This window comes from Elephas maximus, chromosome 17 (assembly GCF_024166365.1).
Source record: "Elephas maximus indicus isolate mEleMax1 chromosome 17, mEleMax1 primary haplotype, whole genome shotgun sequence".
Classification (NCBI taxonomy): domain Eukaryota; kingdom Metazoa; phylum Chordata; class Mammalia; order Proboscidea; family Elephantidae; genus Elephas; species Elephas maximus.
In genome coordinates this window covers 64,630,727-64,652,678 of record NC_064835.1, presented here as the reverse complement: position 1 = coordinate 64,652,678, position 21,952 = coordinate 64,630,727, and the positions used below count along the sequence as shown (strand labels likewise).

The following is a 21,952-nucleotide window of genomic DNA, read 5'->3' as shown; positions in this document are numbered from 1 at the left end:
ATATGTACATCATAAAAGATGGTCAAACGTAGAGGGAAAAGTGGTTGGAGTTTTTTGTGAGGTTTGAAAATAGTGGGGACATCAAGGGGGGTCTTTAGCTCTGCCCCACGATCTCCATCACCTCCCCAACCAAAAAACGCATTGCTGTCGAGTCTATTCTGACTCACAGCAACCCTATAGGACAGAGTAGAACTGCCCCATAAGGTTTCCAAGACTAATCTTTACAGAAGCAGACTGCCATATCTTTCTCCCACTGAGAGACTGATGGGTTCGAACCACCAACCTTTCGGTTAGCAGCTGAATGCTTAATCATTGCACCACCAGGCCTCCTTTCATCATCTCTGCAAGTACCCCCAAAATAATAATGATGGATGAAAGACACAATTTGGCAAAGTGAGACCTGTGTGTGACTTTTATTCTTTGTTATGGGACAATTTACATTTTATTTGTTTTTTAAAAAAAAAATTATTGTGGCTATATTTATATATGTATATAAAACCACAATAAATTTATATATAGATAGATATATAAAATTTGCCATTTTATATATATACAGTTTAATATGAAATTATATATATATAAATTTAACATATATATATAATTTTAACCATTTTACATGTACAATCGTAGGGCATTAATGACATTCACAGTGTTGGGCAACTTTCACCACTATTTCTGAAATTTTTCATCACCCCAAACAGAACCCTGTACCCATTAAAAGTCATTTCCCACTCTCCGCGTCCTCGGCCCCTGGTAACCTCTAGTCTACTTTCTGTCTCTATGGATTTGCCTCTTCCTAGATATTTCATATCACTGGAACCATGCAATATTTGTCCTTTTGTGACTAGCTTATTTCCTTTTTAGTTCCCTTAGCATAATGTTTTCAAGGTTCATCTGTGTCAAAGCCTGTCTTAGCATGTCTCAGGACTTCAGTCCTTTTTATGGTTGCTTTTTATTCCTCTTTTCTTGAAAAGTGTGAATCAAAATATTTAGAAAACATTATTTCCATCAATTTGGTGACGTGCCTGGGTGCTCACTAGGCAAATGCAAACGCCCCTAGCTCTCCTCTGCCCATCAGATGCTGCTTAAGTCATTCCTGAAGAGAAGTTGCAGAGTCAACCCTGGCTGGGAAAGAAATGCCCTCAGGACATTGAGGCCCAGTGCCACATCAGCTAGGTGTAGACTCTGAAACTCTTTTGGGCACGTTCACAGCTCTTTCCCTGGGGCCTGTAACAGTCTTGTGATGGGTAGCTATGAATATCCCCATTCTACAGATAAGGACATGGAGGCCGGAGGAAGTTAAATGATGTCCCCAGGTTAGTGGTCATGGCAGGGAACTGCCAGTGCTTGGAGTGGGGAGTGCTGAGTCAGGCAGGTGACAGAATCTGTTGAGGCCCCTCCTGACTGCTGCCCTGGCCCAGGTACTTCGAGCATGTGCAGCCTCTGTCCCCTCAAAACCTCTGCATTCCCCCTCTTCACAATGCTTTATTATTCATTTGCATGGATGAGCCCCTAGTACCCTTGAAACAGAGTAGAATGTAGCATCTCCAATGTCTCAAATCTATTTGTCTTTAGAAGCCCAATTGTGATGCCACCTTCTTCACGAAGGCACCCAGTATTCCCCTGGCTGTCCTTAGTCTCTCTCTATGGATGTCACAGCACCTTGCGGGGTCAGCTAGAGTACTTTCCTCAGCGGGCTGTGCTCGGTACTTAGCTTGTGCACATGGTCTCCCTCCCTCAGGACACCTGAGAGCAACCACCTGTCCTGTTCACCTTGATGTCCCAGTGCTGAGCACAGGCAAGTGCTCTGTGGAGTTTGTGCCTATCTGGCCCAGCCTCTAACCACCCTCCAGATGAGCCTGGGTGCCTCATGCAGCCAGGGCGCAGTGGTCCTCACACTTCACCGTGCCTGAGAATCACTTGGAGGGTGTGTGTAAAACAGATTCTGGGGCTCCCATTTGTAGAGATTCCCATCCAGCGGGTCTGGAAAGTGACCCAGGAGTTGGCATTTTAGCAAATACCTGCTGTAGGTCATTTTTTTGAAGTGATTAGAAAAATTGCTTAGACCTTAGAAAGATTTATTTGAGATGCTGGGAAAGTTGAAATTAATGTGCTCCCTCTCTAAAGGGTATTCAGGGTAGACTTTGGTCTGAAGCACTGCTTAGGGAGGGAGGCCATTAGAATCCGGCCCAGAGCGCCAAGGCTGGGGGTTCTTAACCCTGGTTGCCCATCAGAATCACCTGGGGAGCTTCAAAAAGGTCTGTTAACAACCCACTAACTAAACCTCTGGGAGTGGGCCCAGGCATTTTGGGCTTATTGTTGCCGTTGGTTCGATTCTGACTCAGAGTGACCCCATGTGTGCACAGTAGAACTGCACTTAATAGGGTTTTCAAGGCTGTCACCTTTCGTAAGCAGATTGCCAGGCCTGTCTTCCGAGGCACCTCTGGGTGGATTTGAACCACAAACCTTTCAGCTTTAGTCAAGCGCTTAACCATTTGTACCACCCAGGAACTCCTTCTAGGGCGGGGCCCAGGCCTAGATGTTTCTAAAATGTCTCCAGTTGTTTTGAATACGCAGCTAGGTTTGAAGACTACTGAGCCCAGCTCCCTCATATCTTAGATGGGCTGTGGCCTGCTCGAGAGAAGCTAGCCTGCACCCTGTGCTCGGCTCCCACACACTGCCCCAAATGCATGGGCCTGGGCTGGCCACACTTTCCTTGCAGTTGTTCCCTGGGCATTCCAGCCTCGGATGTAATTTCAAGACCTGCCTCCCAAAATAGATTATGAGCTCCGGGGGGCTGGACTCTGAGGATAGTTTCCTGACTTCCCCAACTAAAGGCCTCAGGGTGGAGGCTAATGAATACTGGTCATTCCTTGGTTCTTATATTCCAGAACCTGGGGCATGGTAGATCTTTTTTGACAAAGTTCTTTGTGAATGAGCAGTTCATTTCTATAGCCTTTAATCTGTACTTCTCTTCTGTCCTGCCCATTTCCACCCCTTAACGTGACTGTGCATGTCCATTCATTCATGCATTTAGTTCACTGAACAAATATTTAGTGAACACCTACTATGTGCCTGGTGCTGTTTTATGTGTTGGGGATGCATCCAAGAACAAAACAAGATCCCTGTTCCCTTGAACTCAAATGTCTTATTTCCTGGAAGATTGGGTCTCCTGTATCCCCCACTTGGTGAATTTCTACCCTGATTCACCCCAGCCCACCCACCAGAAACCCCAGAACATTCTGACCCCTCTCCTCTCTTATCCCATCAGGTCCGCTCTTCCTCCCCAAGTCCCTCCAGCCAACCCTGTCCCCTGCTTCCTCCTCCCCTTTCCTCTGTCTCCTGGAGGGTCTCTAGAGTTAGGGCAAGAGCCTGGGGGTACCTTATGGAGCCTCTGCAAGATGGGAAGGCAGCCAGCCATGCCCTTTGGCTTCCTGGGTCTGAAGGCGGAGAGGGTGCCTGTCCTCAGGAAACACTCTTGAGGAGCAGGTGTGACTCACTCATCTGAGTAGGGAAGGATGGATGTAGGGACACTGGGTGCTCTGAACCTGGCTTTTTACACATGAAAAGTGACTTAAAAAATAGAAAATTGCTTTCTTTTTGTGAACGTAATACCTACTGAATGTAATAAATGAATTTTTTTAGATAGGCAAGAAGCAAAAGTAAAAAATAGCCCCCAACCCTGCCCCTTTGAATGAACTTGTTAACAATTTGATATATTTCCTCCAAGATTTGGAGAATTTTTTAAAAACAATTTTAATTGTGAAATTTAATATGCAAAAAATACATAAAGTGTAAATGTATCCTTCAATGCAGTGGTTCTCAGTGGGGGCAATTTTCTTCCAGGGGACATTTGGCAATGTCTGGAGACATTTTTGATTGTCACAGTGGGGGGGTTGTATGTGCTACTGGAAATCTAGTGGGTAGAGGCCAGGGATGCTGCAAACTCCCTACAAGGCACAGGACAGCCCCCACCACAAAGAATTACCCAGCCCAAAATGTTAATAGTGTCCAGATTAAGATGTCCTGCTTTAAGGAACAAATTATGAAGTATGTATCTATGTAGTATCACTCAGGTTGAGAAGAGAACCTTGACAACTTCTCCCTCTAGAAGTCCCCAGCTCCTTCACCTTCCTCCCTAAAGGTAATCCCACCCCAGAGTTTTTTTTTCAAATATTTGCATATTGATATTTTCATTCAACCATAAACCGGGGGCATTTTTCTATGTCAGTAACTGTTCTTCCACACAACCGTTTTAAATGGCTGCCTGTAATTCATTTAGTCAACCCTCCATGGATGGGTACTAGGTTACCTCAAGACTCAGTACATGTACAGATATATGTATATGAAAATATAGCCAAAAGTTTCATGTAATAGTACCCTTATTATGAAAGATGCACTGAAATTTTCTTTTCTAGTCTATTCTGTCTTTAAAAAGATATATTGGTCAACTCAATGGATGTCATGGCCCACTAATGGGTCCCAATGGGCAGTTTGAAAAATGCTGCCTTAATGCAATGGTGGCGTAGTGGTTAAGAGCTTGGCTACTAACCAAAGAGCTGTCAGTTCAAATCCACCAGCGGCTCCTTGGATACCCTATGGGGCAGTTCTACTCTGTCCTATAGGGTGGCTGTGAGTCAGAACCAACTTGATGGCACCTAACAACAAAACAACAATGCAACGGGAGACTCTGGTCCAGGAGTCTGGGGTGGATGGGGCTGTGTGGGCCTGGGGGACCAAGTGAAGGATTTCAGTGGGGGGATGGAAGAGGCCTCCCTGGTGGGTACACTCCTCTTCACTGAGTCCTTCAGTGAACACCCTGGGCTTCTGTAGGATTCTCACAGATGCTTGCTGGCCCCCACTTTTGAAGTGCAGTCTGGGGAGAGGGCACAGTCCACTTACCTCCACCCCAGCATGAGTGGTGGGATTGCCTGTGTCTTTAACTATTTAGCCTGTGAAATGACTCACATAAAGCCACATCTCTCAAGGACAAAATCAATTTTCAGGGACAGGACAGGTCTAAATCCATGATGAGGAAGGAACTCTGTTCTTAACTGCTTCCTGATTAGCAATGTGCCTTCCCCTTCCTTACCATTCCTTAGCATCTGTAAATCATGTGACTGTGCTGGATTCCGGTTTCATTTCTTTCTTGCTCCTCTTCGGGGCTGCAGCACCCATCAGTGACCCTCCCTTCATGACGTCAAGAGAGTCCAAGTGTTGGCCGTCCTAAACAGGACTCAGTGAAGCCTTATCAAGGGCCTCGGTTGTCCTCATCTCAGGGAAGACAGGAAGTGGAAAATGTTTAAAAGACACTTAGTACAAGAGTTTGGCATACATATAGCGCTCAATTAACGCTAGCTGGGATCCCCAGGAAATGAATTTCCGAGTGGACAGTTCAAGAGAGGCTGCAGATGGAATTTTCCATGTTATTTCTCTAGGTTATGAGAAGCTGACCTGTGATAGCAGAAGAGAAGTGAACATTTAGCTTGCATCTCGTGTCCACTCAAAACTCAATGTGGTAGACACTCTTATTATCATCAATTTACTGTGGAGGGAACTGAGGCCTAGAGAAGTTTTGAGACCTACGTAAGGTCACGTAGTCAGTGGCTGTGGCTGTTATTGAATAACTCCACGGCCATATTTCTAACTCCTGCTAGAGCCATACTAAGAGCACACAAAGGGATTCAGCCAAGGCAAGCTTAAACCAACCCTCAGACAATAATTGGTGTCCCTCCCAGGACACCTCCTCACAACCCTAATTGTGCCTCCTTCCACCCGCTCTATCCACTGACACACACCCATTACACAGTCTTATGGTGTTCCCTGAAACAGATTTCACAGTGCAACTAACCTTTAAGAAGTTTAAAGAAATAGCACTTGTTGAGTTTTGGCATAGTATCAAAGAAGGATCGCCATTCCTTTCTGAAAGTTTATTAAAATACGCCTTCTTTTCTAACTACATATTTGGCTAGATTTTATTTTTCATAAACTTTAACCCAAATGAGATCTCAACAGATTGAATACAGAAGTAAGAAACGAGAATCCAGCCAGGCATTAAAGAGATTTAAAGAATTATAAAACAGTGCCACTTTTCTCACTTTTTTCCTTTGTTTTAGAAGTCATAATTATTTTTCATCAAATTTGTTATTTATGTTAACATGTAATGGGTTTATAATTTTGAAATTAATTACTAAATATTTTTAAATGTCTGTTTTAATTTCTAATGTAGTAAATATTGATAGATACAGCCCACCTAAATAAAAGCTCTTTGGGGTCCTTAATACTTTTTAAGAGTAAAGGAGTCCTGTGATCAAAAAATGTGAGAACCGTTGCCCTAAGGTTTCACAGCAAGTAAGTGTTCTCTCATGGTCTGCACCATTCTAAAGTCCACATTCTTTGCCAACAACAGTGATTTACAACAGGAATGAGGAGTTGAGAGTTCACACTTTCCTACTGGGGCAGGTTTATTGGAATCTCTGGGGGAAACACTTTCAAACATCCTGTAACACTGAGTCGTTTCTGTTCCTGATGCTTAGTGGAGAAGTCGAGACTTTGAGCCCTTTCTGTGCTCCTCTTAATGCAAAGCACTGCAGAGCAAAACCTGATTAAGTGACTTCTCTCTTTGCTTTGGGAAATAGCTCTTTCTCTCAGTGGGTCAATTCATCTTCTTGGAAAGAAGTTCTCCCTGCTGTGCTTCAGGGGACCTTCCTCACTCTGATCCTCTCAACCCATTCGGTGGCCCCTGAAGGACGGAGGTCAGAAACGCTGGCCCAAACTTCTTGTTCTGGAGATTACCCAGAGAGAGAGGAATGCTCTTGTGTGGGGTCTACAGTGGACTAGGGGCTGCAACTCAGGCCCCTTCCTCCCAAGCCCAGGCTCTTTTTTTTTTTTTTTTTAATTTTTATTGTGCTCTAAGTGAAAGTTTACAAATCAAGTCAGCCTCTCACGCAAAAACTTATATACACCTTGTTACATACTCCTAATTTCTCTCTCCCTTAATGAGACAGCCTGCTCCCTCCCTCCCACCACTCTCTCTTTTTGTGTCCATTTTTGCCAGCTTCTAACCCCCTCTGCCCTCTCATCTCCCCTCCAGGGAGGAGATGCCAACATAGTCTCAAGTGCCCGCCTGATCCAAGAAGCTCACTCTTCACCAGCATCCCTCTCTAACCCATTGTCCAGTCCAATCCCTGTCTGAAAAGTTGGCTTTAGGAACGGTTCCTATCCTGGGCCAACAGAAGGTCTGGGGGCCATGACCTCTGGTGTCCTTCTAGTCTCAGTCAGACCATTAAGTCTGGTCTTTTTATGAGAATTCGGGGTCTGCATGCCACTGCTGTCCTGCTCCCTCAGGGGTTCTCTGTTGTGCTCCCTGTCAGGGAAGTCGTCTGTTGTAGCCAGGCACCATCTAGTTCTTCTGGTCTCAGGCTGATGTAGTCTCTAGTTTATGTGGCCCTTTCTGTCTCTTGGGCTCGTAATTACCTTGTGTCCTTGGTGTTCTTCATTCTCCTTTGGTCCAGGTGGATTGAGACCAATTGATGCATCTTAGATGGCCGCTTGCTAGCGTTTAAGACCCCAGACGCCACTCTCCAAAGTTGGATGCAGAACATTGTCTTAATAGATTTTATTATGGCAGTTGATTTAGAAGTCCCCTGAAACCATTGTCCTCAGACTTCTGGCCCAGGCTCTTTTGTGAAATGATCTTCTTGCACAGAGACATAGAGCCTGGCGTTAGGAGGAGGTCTCGTGTTTATCTCTCCTCACTGCCTTCCCTTCAGGGTTCACCTGCCCTAAAGCACCAAAACAGGCCTCCACCCCTTCATGCCCAAGGCTCCAGAAGAAGCTCCCGCTGTCTGTCGCCTGGGGCAGTGTGGGTCAGGTCTCAGCCATCACAGTGTTAGTTCTTCCTGTTGTCTACCCCAAAGCCATTCTATATTCTCTTGGCCCAAGCCTCACATGCCAGATAGAGCTGCTTTAGGACAGCCTGCTTCAGACAGACCCATTCAAATCTTTAAAGGATTAGGGGAATTTTTAAAAATTGAGGTAAAATTCACATAACATATTCACTCCTAGGCCTATACCGAAAAGACTTGAAAGCAGAGACTTAAAAAGAGACTTGTATACCAATGTTCATTGCAGCACTATTCGCAACAGCCAAAAGGTGGAAACAACCTAAATGCCCATCAACAGATGAATGAATAAAGAAAATCTGGTGCATACAGACAATGGAATACTACTCAGCCAGTAGGAGAAATGAAGTCTCGATACATGCTGCAGCATGGACGGAGCTTGAAGACATGAGGCTGAGCAAAATAAGCCAATCACAAAAGGACAGATGTTATATGACCTTACTTTTATAAAAACACAAGAAAAGGCAAATGTATAGAGACCAAAGTTTCCTAGTGGTTACCATGGGTGGAAGGGAGGGGGAAAAGGGAGGTTAACAGGGATGGAAAAATTGCACAGCCAATTATTATAATTGCTGTCAATAAGCTGTATACCTGTAAAAAGCTGTATTGGCAAAAGTTGTGTGATAGATATATTTACAACAACAACAACAACAAAAAGAGCAGCTGCTGAGGCTGCTTATGTACAACCAAACACCTCACGGGGTTTGATTCCTTGGTTTGGATGTTTAGGGTCATGGTTTCATGGGACATCCCACTTAATTGGCCTATTGACATGTTTAGTGCTTCTGTTCTACCTCCTAGTTCGTTGTGTAGTGTCTCGGTTCTTAAAAGCTTGCAAGCGGCCATCCAAGGCAAACAATTGGTCTGTATTCACTTGGAGCAACAGAGGAAGAAGGAGAGTCAGGAATAGGAGGAGGATATGGAATGTGTAGCTAATTGCCTCCGTGAACAACTGCCTCTTTTGCCCTGAGACCAGAAGAACCAGAAGAGAACCAGATGATGCCCAGCTACCATTACTGAACATTTTGATCAAAGGTTCCGTAGAAGAATCCTGATTGAAAGGGGGAAAAATACAGAACAGAATTTCAAATTCTTGTGGAATCTAGACTTTCTGTAGCCATGGAGGGTGGATGAACCCCTGAAACTATATTGCCCTGAGATAACTTTTAAACCTTAAACCAAAAATATCTCCTAAAGTCTTCTTAATACCAAACAATAGTTTAGCTTAATTAGTAAAAAAGCTCTGTCTTGAGCATTGTGCTCTTTTAAGAGCTATCTATATGGGATCAAATTGACATCAGCAACTCGAAAGTTTAGATAAGAACCTCAGGGGCAGTGAATTGATGTTAACAAGGAAGCAACTACTTAGAATGGCTGCACAACTCAAAGAGTGTCATCATTGTCACTGAATTGTATGTGTAGAAACTGTTGAATTGGTGTATGTTTTGCCGTGTATATTCTCGACAACAGCAAAATAAATAAAATTTAGAAAAAAATTCACAAAACATAAAGTTCATCATTTCAGCCATTTAAAAGTGTACAATTTAGCTAGTTGTTAGTCTATTCATAATTTGATGCAGCCATCATCACTGCCCGATTCCAGAACTTTTTCATCACTCCAAAGTGAAACCCTGTACCCATTAGCAATCACTCTCCATTCCAACCTCTCCCAGCCCCTGGCAACCACTAAACTACTTTCTGTCTCTTTGGATTTGCCTATTCTGGGCATTTCATAGAAGTGGAATCATAAGATATGTGAAAGTGAATTTTTAAAAAGAGAAATGGAATATTTTCTCTGATCACTTGTTTGTTAGAATCAGAAAATGTACATTGAAAATTTTTATCTGAAGTCGGGAATAACAATAACAAACTCGTTGAGAAGAGTCAGCCTGGGTATTTTCTTTGAAAAGTCTCCTGATTGGGCTGCCGCTCCTTGACCCCTAGCTGAGAGAGAAGCTGTGTGACATTCACTGTGGCTCTCTGGCTGGGCAGAATTCTTAAGGGACTGGTGAGCTTTGTAAGGTCTCACTTAGTGGGCAGGGAACTGTTGGGTGGGTCTTAGAACCTAACTGGGTGGAAGGTGCAGGGGTGGGATACGTCTCTGAGCACTCTCCTTGTGTCTGTCCTAGGGGTGAAGAAGAGAACCAAGGTCATCAAGAACAGCGTGAACCCCGTGTGGAATGAGGTGTGTGAGTTTTTTCACTCTCTCTCCTTTTCTTCCTTTGCTGCCTCTGCAGGGACAGGTCAGGGGGCCCCGGGGGAGGTGGCTTTCTTTGTGGTATCCTGAAGGAGAGGAGGGGCTGGAGGTCCAATGAGCCAACTAAATCCTCCTGGCTGTAGACACCTGGGAGGAGGGTTGTGGCCTGGCCTGCCAGGTAATAAAGGCAGTGCCCCTGGGATGTGGTACAGGATGGGAAGGAGCAAGAGGCCCTGTTCCTGTTTCCGCTGTTCCCTCAGTTCCGGCCACTCTTGCCTGCCTTGTCTCCCTCTCACAGGCTGGTCTCCCTGCCCAAAGCTCACCTCCTCCCCTCAGCCCTCCCTGATTAACCAGGTCCTCCTGGGGCTCCTATGGCCTCTTCCCTTTCCTCCCCCTCCCTACATGTGGCTTCTGTGTGGTCCTTGGGATACCCCGGCAACCTTGCCTGGAGTGGGTCAGGATGCACAGGCAAACCTTGGCTCTGAGGAGGATCATGGGGCCCTGGATGGGCCTTCCCAAAGTGGCACTAATCCATGCTGCCTCCCAGGGGCCTGGCTTCTGGACCAGTACGTGTATCTTAAGGACCCTACAGGGTCACCTGGCATTTTCTCCATCTGTGCTCCCAGCCTGGCTTCTTGGGGACTGGTTAGAGTTGAGTCGGGGAAAGAGGGCCCTGGGGAATCTGACCTCTTCTCTCTCCTACTGCCTTCTGGTCTCACTGCCATCTCTGAAGCTCTGAGACCCTAGTATTCATCCACCCACCCACCCACCCACCAGCATCACTCATGGATGCCTTCTCAGTGCCCCGTGGCGGGGGGGAGGGGGGTGGTGGGGTGCTGAGAATGTACCAAATACAGCCCTTTCTCCTAGAAGGCTACAGTTAAGATGCCTTTTCTCCTTTTCTTCCAGGGCTTCGAGTGGGACCTCAAGGGCATCCCCCTGGACCAGGGCTCTGAGCTTCATGTGGTGGTCAAAGATCATGAGACAATGGGGAGGAACAGGTGAGGTGGGTGAGGAAAGGGTGCTCTGAGCACTGAAGGTGGATGCAGATTCCAGGATCCCAGCCCTGGCTCCCCTAGGGACTTGGATGTGCCTGAGGGCTGGCGTTTTGACTCAGAACCTGCTTCTGTGGGCCTGCCCTGGGGGTAGGTGTTGGGGAGAAGCCCTGGCTGCAGCCCCGGGAAGCTACCTAGGGGTCAATGTGAGAGCTGCCAGGCTGCCCAGTGCCAGGCTGCAGGGAAGGGAAAATGAGCTAGAATCAGGTGTCTACACGTTGGCACAGATATCGTGTGCTCCAGGGAGTAGGCAGGAAAAGGATCCCTGTCTCCTGCTCCAGCCCAGAGGCTCCTGGGGGTGGGCCTTCTCTCCTGCCCAGTGCCGCTGGTGAGCGCAGTGGGGACATCCAGGCGGCAAGCAGGGAGAGAGAAGCGGCGTCTATTGTGAGCTGTCAAGGAAGGCGTCATGGAAGAGGTAGAACTTGAGGTGAGGTTTATGGCTTAGAAGCCTTCAGAGTAATAATGGTCAGCACTGACTGCGCATCTCCCTGGGGCAGCGTTTTCTGTGAGTTATTACGTTTACCTTATGCGAGGGGTTTTCCAGGTAAGGGGAATAACAGAAGCAAAGTTGTGGTGGCAAAAGTAGGCAACAGGTCTTTTCCTTGTCATTCAGCTCCTGGACCTCATGGTGGTGGTGGGTGGGCAGGAGCAGCCACAGGACCTTCTGGCTGTGGGCGTGGGGAGGGGGCGGGGAGGGATGGAGACACAGCCTATGAGCACACACAGTGTGGGCTTCAATGTCAGGGTAGGAGTTCGGTGGTCCCTGCTGGGCAGGATGAGAGCACCTGTGTTAGGTGCCCACAGGAGCAGGTTCATGCTCATGGTGCCACTTACTGAGGTCAGGGCCCAAGGACCTGGGCATGGGTTTGCTGTATTGTGACCTGCTCACAGGGGAGCCTTTGTTTGGAATTGGGTCAGCCTATGTCTGAGGCCCAGGGGAGGCCTGGCTGTGTTACCCTGGAGCAAGGGAGGAAAGAGAGAGACAGAGGAGAATTCAGGGACCTAGGCGAGGCCGAAGGGGGTCTCAGGCTATGAAACACCTGGAAAGTTTGAAATCTTAAAAAGCTTGGAAAGAAAAACCCAACTGCCACCGTGTATCTGGGGCTCTGCAGGGCGTGTGGGAGGGTGTGCGGGAAGGTGGGGCACTTTCTCTGAGCCCTTGAAGGTAGGGCTGCGAGGTTGGGGTCCCCAAATGCTGCCTAGAGTATCCTGGGCCCATCATGTCCAGCTCTGGACCTCAGCAGCCTCCACCAGCACATGAGGTACGGTTAGAATCAGTTCACTCTAAGCTACCTTCCAATACTGACGTTTGGTGGAAAACAAGGTGGCCTGTCCCAAGCATGAGAGGTCAGGGAGGGAATGACATAGGACTTGGGTGGTCCTTGAGGCCATCCAGGAGGAGGGCCACTCAGACTGACCTGGAGGCAGGAGTGGGCTTTGGAGAGGTGAGAAGGGCAGGGCATGCCATGTGCGGGTGTGGAGGCAGCTGGCATGATAAGTGCAGGCCCAGTGGGGCCAGGTGGGGAGGGGCCTAGATGCCAGGCTGAGGATAATAATAGCGTAGCTGCAACAACTGATGCTTACCTAGTGCTTAGCTGAGTGGCTGGCCCTTTGCTGAGTATGTTTATACAAGTGTCTTTTTTTCATCAGGTGGGTATTATTATAATTGTCATCATTACACATGGGGAAACTGAGGCTCCAAGAGGTTGGGTAATGTTCTCAAAGGGCAGTATTGGTGGAGCTGGGATTGGAGGGCAGGTCTTTGTGATGTGCTCATAATCACTGAGCACTTTGTGCCTTTTGGAGGCTCCTGGAAGCCCCGGGCGGGTGCTGGGCCCTTCTGGAGAGTCCAGTTCCCCTGGTTCTGCTGGAGTTGAGAAAGCTGAGTGAGACAAAGGCTGGAGAGTCCGGTTACTACAGGGCACGCGGAGGAAATGCCTGTTTCCTTTTTATTATCACATTCAGCATTTTCCAGGCCCTACAGGAGATTTCCAAAACCACAAAGGCAACATGTGAGCAGGTTCCTGAACATATTTTTGATCATTTCAAGTGCCAGGCTGGCCCTCAGGGTGACACTAGGCCAGTGTCACACACAGGCTGGCCTGACCCTGTGGGCTAGAGATCATGCCAGAGGCAGGAACATTGCACCTTGGGGCCTCCTGTTGGCCTCTATGGGTGTTCTTTAGCTCCTAGGGGGCAGCCAGCTTCCTGAAATCAGTACCCCACATGCCCAGTTCACTGCAAAGCCAGTTTGCTAAAAACCAGGTCCTGAAACATCTAATTCACTAAACTTACCAATTTACCAAAAACTTCTTTCTTAAAACTGTTTCAATATAATTTTCTATTTTCCCAAGCATATATCTTAATTTTGTATTTCTAGCAACTAAATATTAAATCTTAATTAAACTAAATTTAAATTTAAAACTATTTGAAGATATCAGAGGTTTCCAAAACAACAGTCAGGTATGGAGTTTTGACTTTGTTTCAGGAGCAAGTGGGGTACGTGGCCTCCACAGCAGTTTGCTTGAACGTAAGGTGCATGACGGTACAACAGTTTGGAGCCGTGGGAAGAGGGCAGGTTACCTACAAGGTAATCCTGTAATGCTCCCCATGATTAGATGCCAAAGTACATTCTCTGTATATGTGAAATGTGAGAAAAGAATCAAAGATTAAAAACTGTGAAGTTGTAAAAGTAAGAAACAAAAACAGGAAGCAACAAGAGCAACCATCCAGGGTCAGATTATCCAATAAGCAATGTGTGCACAGGTCCAGTTGTGCCTTCCTACCAATCTGCAGTGCACAATTTCATCTGCCCTCACCATATCAACCAACCAACCAACCAACCAACGATCCAACCAACCAACCAACCAACCAACCAACCAACCAACCAACCAACCAACCAACCAACCAACCAACCAACCAACCAACCAACCAACCAACCAACCAACCAACCAACCAACCAACCAACCAACCAACCAACCAACCAACGAGCCAAACAACCAACCAACCAACCATCCAACCAGCCAGCCAGCCAGCCAGCCGGCCAGCCAACCAACCAACCCATTGCTGTCAAGTCGTTTCCAACTCATGGCGACCCTATAGGACAGAGTAGAACTGTCCGATGGGGTTTCCAAAGAGCAGCTGGTGGATTCGAACTGCTGACCTTTTGGTTAGCAGCTAAGCTCTTAGCCACTGCACCACCAGGGCCTCCACCACATCAGAGATGTGGTGAAATCTCTGTGAAATTGCTCACCACAGATTAGCAAGTAAACACAAGCCCGTGTGTACCTTGCTCAGTGTAAGCAGGTACATACCCTGCTTACTGGTTAATCTGCCCGTGCACGTGACATATTAAATTTTGAAAGCAAGACGGAAAAAAACAAACAACCCAGTGAATTCAGTTCATCGAACATTTTGAATTAGACACCTATCACTGCCCTCAAGCTGTCATAGTGTGGCCAGGAAGTACACAGGGAGACAGATGTCTGTGGTAGGCATGGTGGGTCACAGTGACTGAAGTCTCAAATCCCACACAGCCACCCCTCCGTTTCTCGGGGTCCCGGCGTGTCTCCTGTGAGTCCACTACCAGTCTTCCCGGAGCCTCTCCCAGGTGATGAGCCGTAGGCCTCCATGGCTGTTCACACTCTCAGCTGTCCTCACCCTCCCCTCCTCTCCCTCTTCCTAACCTCCACCCTGTCTCCCTCTGTTTCTAGGTTTCCCCTCAATGCCTCGCTCATTGTCAGCAGCCTCTCACTTTGCACCTTTGCCTCAATTTGTCTCTTGCTTTGCTTCTTTTCCTTCCTCCCCCTTTTTCTCCTTCTTTTATTCCTTCTCACCTCCATTCCTTCCCCCTCCTTGACCCTCTCGTCTCCACTCTCTTCGCTCCCAGTGGCTTCTGGGGAATTGACATTTCTAGGTTTTCCCAGATGACTGTTGGCCATACTGGGGTGACCTAGTTAGGCCAGACTGGTCTTGGGAAGTCTTCCATGCATCAGGAGTGGGGGCTTTGTGGCCTGGAGAGGGTCTTGGGAAGCCCTTCATGCCTCAAGAGGAGAACCTTGGTCTGGGAGTGTCTCCAGACTGCTCAGCACTCTACCCACCCACAGAGAAAGGGGCAGCCCCAAGCTGGAGGAATCCCTGTGCCAACTGCAGGGGTGGGTCAACTTTGTGTCAATAAAATCAGGTTTTAAATGCACATACAAGGATTTTCCGCTGCTATGAATGGGAGAGGTTTTTAGGTATGAATGGGAGGCACGTCCGCAAACCCAGCTGGACAGGATGCTGGAGTCGCAGATGCTGGAATCCTTTCCCAGGCAGTGGAAAATTTTACATTTACTCTGAGCTTCTCTGAGAGAAACTGGAAGGGAGGCCACCCTGATGCCTGACCAGGTACCTTTGTTGAGGCCACACATTTTGCCCCCTGGGACATTCAACCCAACCCAACCCCACCCAACCCCACCCAACCCCACCCAACCCCACCCCACCCCACCCCACCCCACCCCACTGTTGTGGAGTTGATTCTGACTCATAGTGACCCCATAGGGTTTCCAAGGCCAAAAATCTCTACAGAAGCAGACTGCCACATCTTTCTCCCTCAGAGCTACAGGTGGTTTTAACTACTGACCTCTTAGTTAGCAGTCAATTGTTTTAACCACTGCACCACCAGGGGTTCTTGACAGGCATCCCTGAATCCGTTGCAGCTGAGTCGATTCCGACTCATAGTGACGCTACAGGACAGAGTAGAACTGCCCCATAGGGTTTCCAGGGAGCGCCTGGTGGATTTGAACTGCCAACCTTTTGGTTAGCAGCCTGAGCTCTTAACCACTGTACCACCAGGGCTCCAACATGCAGTCCAGGGCTTCTAATCCAGGCTAGACAATAAAATCACTTGGGCAGCTTTTGAATACATGAAGGCCCGTGGCCCACCCCAGAGGCTCTGATTTAATTGGTTTGGTGGAGGTGGGGGTGGAAGGGGCTGTGGGATCATTATAAACTCCCCGTGATTCAGTTGTGCAGCCTGGGCTGAGACCTGGGTACCAAGACTCTAGACCAGCACGGCCCAATAGAACTTTCTGAGATGATGGAAATGTTTTGTGCTGGCTGGTATAACCAAGGAACTGAATTTTAATGTTTGTTCAATTTAAATAAATCTCAATTTAAATAACTACCTGTAGCTAGTGGCTGCTATGTTGGAGAGCGCAGCTGTAGATTTTTAGAACAGTGTTCCAACCCTGGCTTCTTAATGGAATCACCGGAAAGCTTTAAAAATACCAGTGGGTAGGCAGTATTGATGAAATGGGAAACTCTGGAGTGGGGTGCAGCCATCAGTACTTTTAAAAACTGCCCAGGAGATTCCAGCGAACATCCAGGGCTGAGGATGTCTGCTTTAGAGCGAGCTTGGCACTACTGAAAGGAACTGCTCTCAGTTGTTTTTTCATGAAATGGCTGAGAAAGAAATATAAACTGTCATTCTTGTAATAGTTTGTAATTATTGGTGGAAATAATCACCACAAAATAATAATGGTTAAATCTGTACATGGCAAAATTGTTCAGGGAATTTTAAAGCTGATGGAAGAACCCTGTTGACACCTGCCAACGTTGGCTCAGGACAACTGGACTTGATAGAAATAATCCCACAAAAGCACACTCGAAATGGCAGGGAGCTATAGTTGGTACAGCATGATGTGGACCAAAAAGTAAAAAAAAAAAAAAAATGTATACACCAAATCTGTGTTGTGAAATTTATACAAAAAATAGTTGTTCCCGGTCAAAGTAATATTGGTAAAATAAAAATGAAAATGGTAAAAAAAAAAAAAAAGGAAACTTTAACTTTATAGAAAATACATCAACAAATTAAAACTACCTGCCATTGAATTGGCTCATTTATGGCAGCCCCATGTGTGTCAGAGTAAAACTGTGCTCCATAGCTATGGTTTTCAATGGCTGATTTATCAAAAGCAGATCACCAGGCCTTTCTTCCGAGGTGCCTCTGGGTGGACTCCAACTTCCAGCCTTTTGGTTAGCAGCTGAGCATGTTAACTCTTTGCAGCACCCTGGGGACTCCATCAAAAAACTGAACTATGTTAATTTAATTTGTTCTGGAAAATGCCTTTCAGTGGAAACTAATTAATGTATGTGTATGACATATGGAAACCCTGGTGGCGTAGTGGTTAAGTGCTATGGCTGCTAACCAGAGGGCTGGCAGTTCAAATCCGCCAGGCGCTCCTCGGAAACTCTGTGGGGCAGTTCTACTCTGTCCTATAGGGTTGTTATGAGTCGGAATCGACTTGACGGCACTGGGTTTCGTTTGTTTTTTTGTATAATATATATATATGTATATATATATTTTTTATTGTGCTTTTAGGTGAAAGTTTACATCTCGAGTTAATTTCTCATAAAAATTGGTACATGTATTGTTTTGTGACGTTGACTGCAATCCCCACAATATGACAGCACACTCCCCCTTTACCCTGGATTCCCTGTGTCCATTTTGACCAGTACCTCTCCCTTCCTGCCTTCTTGTCCTGTTTTTGGACAGGAGGTGCCCATTTAGTCTCATATATCTGATTGAACTAAAAAGCACGTTCCTCATGTGTATTATTTTTTATTTTATAGGCCCATCTAATCTTTGAAGAGTGGGCTTCGGGAATGGTTTCAGTTCTGGGGTAACAGAGCATCTGGGGGCCATGGTTTCAGGGGTTGCTCCAGTCTCTGTTAGACCACTAAGTCTGGTCTTTTCACATAAATTTGAATTCTACATTTTTCTCCTACTTTTCTTGGGACTTTCTGTTGTGTTCCCTTCAGGGCAGTCATTGATGGTAGCTGGGCACCATCTAGTTCTTCTGGTCTCAGGCTGGTGGAGTCTCTGGCTCATCTGGTCCTTTAATCCTTTGGGCTAGTGTTTTCCTGTAGTCTTTGATTGTCTTCATTCTCCTTTGCTCTGAGTGGGATGGGATGAATAGATATATCTTAGATGTCTGCTCACAAGCTTTTAAGACCTTAGACGCTACTCACCAAAGTGGGATGTAGAATATTTTCTTTACAAACTATGTTATGCCAGTTGACCTAGATGTCACCTGAAACTATGGTCCCTAGGCCCCAGTCCCAGCTACTCTGTCCCTCAAAGTGTTTGAATGTGTCTAGGAAATTTCTTTGCTTTTGCTTTGGTGCAGTTGTGCTGACTTCCCCTGTATTGTGTGTTGTCCTTCCCTTCACCAAAGTTGACCCTTGTCTACTATCTAGTTAGTGATTTCCTCTCCTTCTTCCTCCCCACCCTTGTACCCATCAAAGAATGCTTTTTTTCTGTGTTTAAACCTTTTCTTGAGTTCTTATAATAGTGGTTTCATGCAATATTTGTCCTTTTGTGGCTATTTCACTCAGCATAATGCCCTCCAGATTCATCAATGTTGTGAGATGTTTCAGGAATTCATCATTGTTCTTATTGTTGCGTAATATTCCGTTGTGTGTATGTACCATAATTTGTGTATCCATTCATCTATCGATGGACATTTATGTTGTTTCCATCTTTTTGCTGTTGTGAATAGTGCTGCAGTGAACATGGGTGTGTGTATGTCTATTCGTGTGATGGCTCTTATTTCTCTCAGGTGTATTCCTAGGAGTGGGATTGCTGGATCGTATGGTATTTCTATTTCTAGCTCTTTAAAGAAGGACCATATCATTTTTCAAAGTGGTTGTACCATTTTGCATTCCCACCAGCAATGTATAAGAGTTGCAATCACCCCACAACCTCTCCAACATCTCTTACTTTGTGTTTTTTGCACTAGTGCCAGCCTCGTTGGAGTGAGATGGTATCTCCTTGTAGTTTTGATTTGCATTTCTCTAATGGCTTTTTTTTTTTTTTTTTAATGGCTAATGATCCTGAGTATTTCTTCATGTGTCTGTTAGCTGCTTGAATGTCTTCTTTGGTGAGGTGTCTGTTCATATCCTTTGCCCATTTTTAAATTGGATTTTTTGTCTTTTTGTTGTTGAGGTGTTGCAGTATCTTATAGATTTTAGAGATTAGACCTTTGTCTGATTTATAATAGCCAAAAAAATTTTTTCCCATCTGTAGGTACTCTTTTTACTCTTTTGGTGAAGTCTTTTGATGAGCATAAGTGTTTTATTTTTAGGAGCTCCCAGTTATCTAGTTTTTGTTCTGGTGTTTGTTCATTGTTGGTTATGGTTTATAAACTGTTTGTGCCATGTATTAGGGCCCCTAGCATTGTCTCTATTTTTTCTTCCATGATTTTGTTTTAGATTTTATATTTAGGTCTTTGATCCATTTTGAGTTAGTTTTTGTGTATGGTGTGAGGTATGGGTCCTGTTGCATTTTTTTACAGATGAATATCCAGTTATGCCAGCACCATTTGTTAAAGGGACTGTCTTTTCCACCATTTAACAGACTTTGAGCCTTTGTGAAACATCACCTGCTCATAGGAATGGATTTCCGCCTGGGTTCTCATTTCTGTTCCATTGGTTTATGTATCTGTCGTTGTACCAGTGTCAAACTGTTTTGACTACCAAATTGGTATAACAGTTTCTAAAATCAAATGGTGTGAGGCTTCTCACTTTATTCTTCTTCTTCAGTAATGCTTTACTTATCTGGGGACTTTTCTTTTTCCATATAAAGTTGGGGATTTGTTTCTCCAGCTCATTAAAAAATGCTGTTGGAGTTTGGATCAGGATTGTATTGTATCTGTAGATCGCTTTGGGTAGTATAGACATTTTCACAATGTTGAGTCTTCCTATCCACGAGCATGGTATGTTTTTCCACTTATGTAGGTGGCATATGATATTTTTGATTTAAATGTTTTGCATATATAAACATGTAAGTAAAAATCTCCATGGGGTCAAAACATGCAGTTGTCAAAACACCACAGTCCAAATGCCTGATGCTTACCTTGACCAGAGTAACTCTGGCCACCAGTCCTAACTAGACCCCAGGGTAGGATGGCCAGATTTAACAAACAAGCATAGAGAGACCCATTAAATTTGACTGACCCAAATATTGCATGGGACATACTTACACTGAGAAGTTATTCATTGTTTATCTGAAATACAAATTTACTTGGGCATGTTCATTTCCTAGGAGCCTGGGTAGTGCAACTGGTTTATGATCAGCTCTGAAGGCTCAGGGGAAGATCCTTTCTTGTCTTTCCCAACTTCTGGTGGTCCCAGGCATTCCTTTGCTTATGCTAGTGTAATTCCAGTTTCTACTTCCATCTTCTTTCTGTGTTTCTGTGGCTCTGTGTCTCTTCTCTTTTTATAAGGACACTAGTCATACTGGATTAGGGCCCACCGTATTCCAGTATACCCTCCTGGTAACTAATTACATCTGCAAAGACCCCCATTTCCAAATAAGGTCACATTCACAGGTGCTGAGGGTTAGGACTTGAACATATCTTTTTGGAGGACAGAGTTCAACCCACAACACTGGGCATCCTATATTTTGTCTGGCAACCCGACCCCAGGGTTACTGTGCACCCAGTCCTGCTTGTTTTAATTAAGCTCTCTAGAAGGAGACTAGATGTACACCAAGAATCAGCCAGGAGGCATGCCATTGCCTCTAAAGCTTTCCTTTAGGTGTTGACAATAGCATTCTCTTTGGAACAGTGTGATCCATTCACAACCTTTTACAGACTTGGTGCCTCTGTAAAGTGGGGGCATGAAGGACTTCTCAGCTACTTATAGAGTGCTGCCTGCCCTCACCTTTCCCTGTGGTCCAGGCCATCGGTCATGGTGTCTGCAAGTAGCAGGACCAGACCCAGGAGGCAGCTCACAAAAGCCTCCCTGAGCCTTGCTGATCCTTCCCCTCTTCATCTCCTACCCCAACATGGGGCTGGATGACCTGGTCCAGTGGTGGACTTTGGGAAGAGCTAGGGTCTAGTCTTAATTAACTGTCTAGTACTAATTAACTGTGTAACCTTGTGCAGGTCACCTAGCTGCCGAGCCTCGGTTTCTTCCTCCGTGTTGTTGTGTTGATGTTAAAAAAAAAAAAAAAATTTTTTTTTTTTTTTTTTGTTGATGTTAGCTGTCATCAAATCAGCCCCCGAACTGCTGCTTAGTCCTCTCCATGTGTTACAGAGTAGAACTGAGCTCCATAGGGTCTTCTTGGTTGTAATTTAAAAAAAAAATAGTTTTTATTGTGCCTTAAGTGAAAGTTTTCAAATCAAGTCAGTCTGTCACATATAAGCTTATATACACCTTACTCCATACTCCCATTTACTCTCCCCCTAATGAGTCAGCCCACTCCCTCCTTCCAGTCTCTCTTTTTGTGACCATTTTGCCAGTTTCTAACCCTCTCTACCCTCCCATCTCCCCTCCAGACAGGAAATGCCAACACAGTCTCAAGTGTCCACCTGATACAAGTAGCTCACTCTTCATCAGCATCTCTCTCCAACTCATTGTCCAGTCCCTTCCATGTCTGATGAGTAGTCTTCGGGAATGGTTTCTGTCCTGGGCCAACAGAAGGTTTGGGGACCATGACCGCCGGGATTCTTCTAGTCTCAGTCAGACCATTAAGTTGGTTGTAATTTTTATGGAAGCAGATCCCTGGGGCTTTCTTCTACGGCACAGCTGGGTGGATGCAAATTGCCAACCTTTAGGTTAGTAGTTGAGCACAAATCGTTTGTGCCACTCAGGGACCCTTTGGTTAGCAGCTGAGCTCTTAACCACTGCGTCACCAGGACTCCTATTAAATCAATTGCAAAACTCCACCTAAGGACCTGCCACAAAGGGGCGCCCCATAAATGTTAACTATCACTGGGTACATCCCCTTTCCCTTAACCCCTTGTGCT

At 45.8% G+C, this 21,952-nt stretch overlaps 1 protein-coding gene across 8 annotated transcripts in view; it reads left to right on the top strand.

The window, feature by feature from the left end:
* Positions 1-21,952, top strand: part of DYSF (dysferlin) — a 242,382-nt gene that overhangs the window by 17,664 nt on the left and 202,766 nt on the right. For all 8 annotated transcript variants that reach the window (XM_049856492.1, XM_049856490.1, XM_049856488.1 and 5 more), the window contains exons 2-3: positions 10,034-10,089; positions 11,011-11,102. In XM_049856492.1, coding sequence (XP_049712449.1) covers positions 10,034-10,089; positions 11,011-11,102 — 148 coding nt within the window. The remainder of the gene's footprint in view (positions 1-10,033; positions 10,090-11,010; positions 11,103-21,952) is intronic.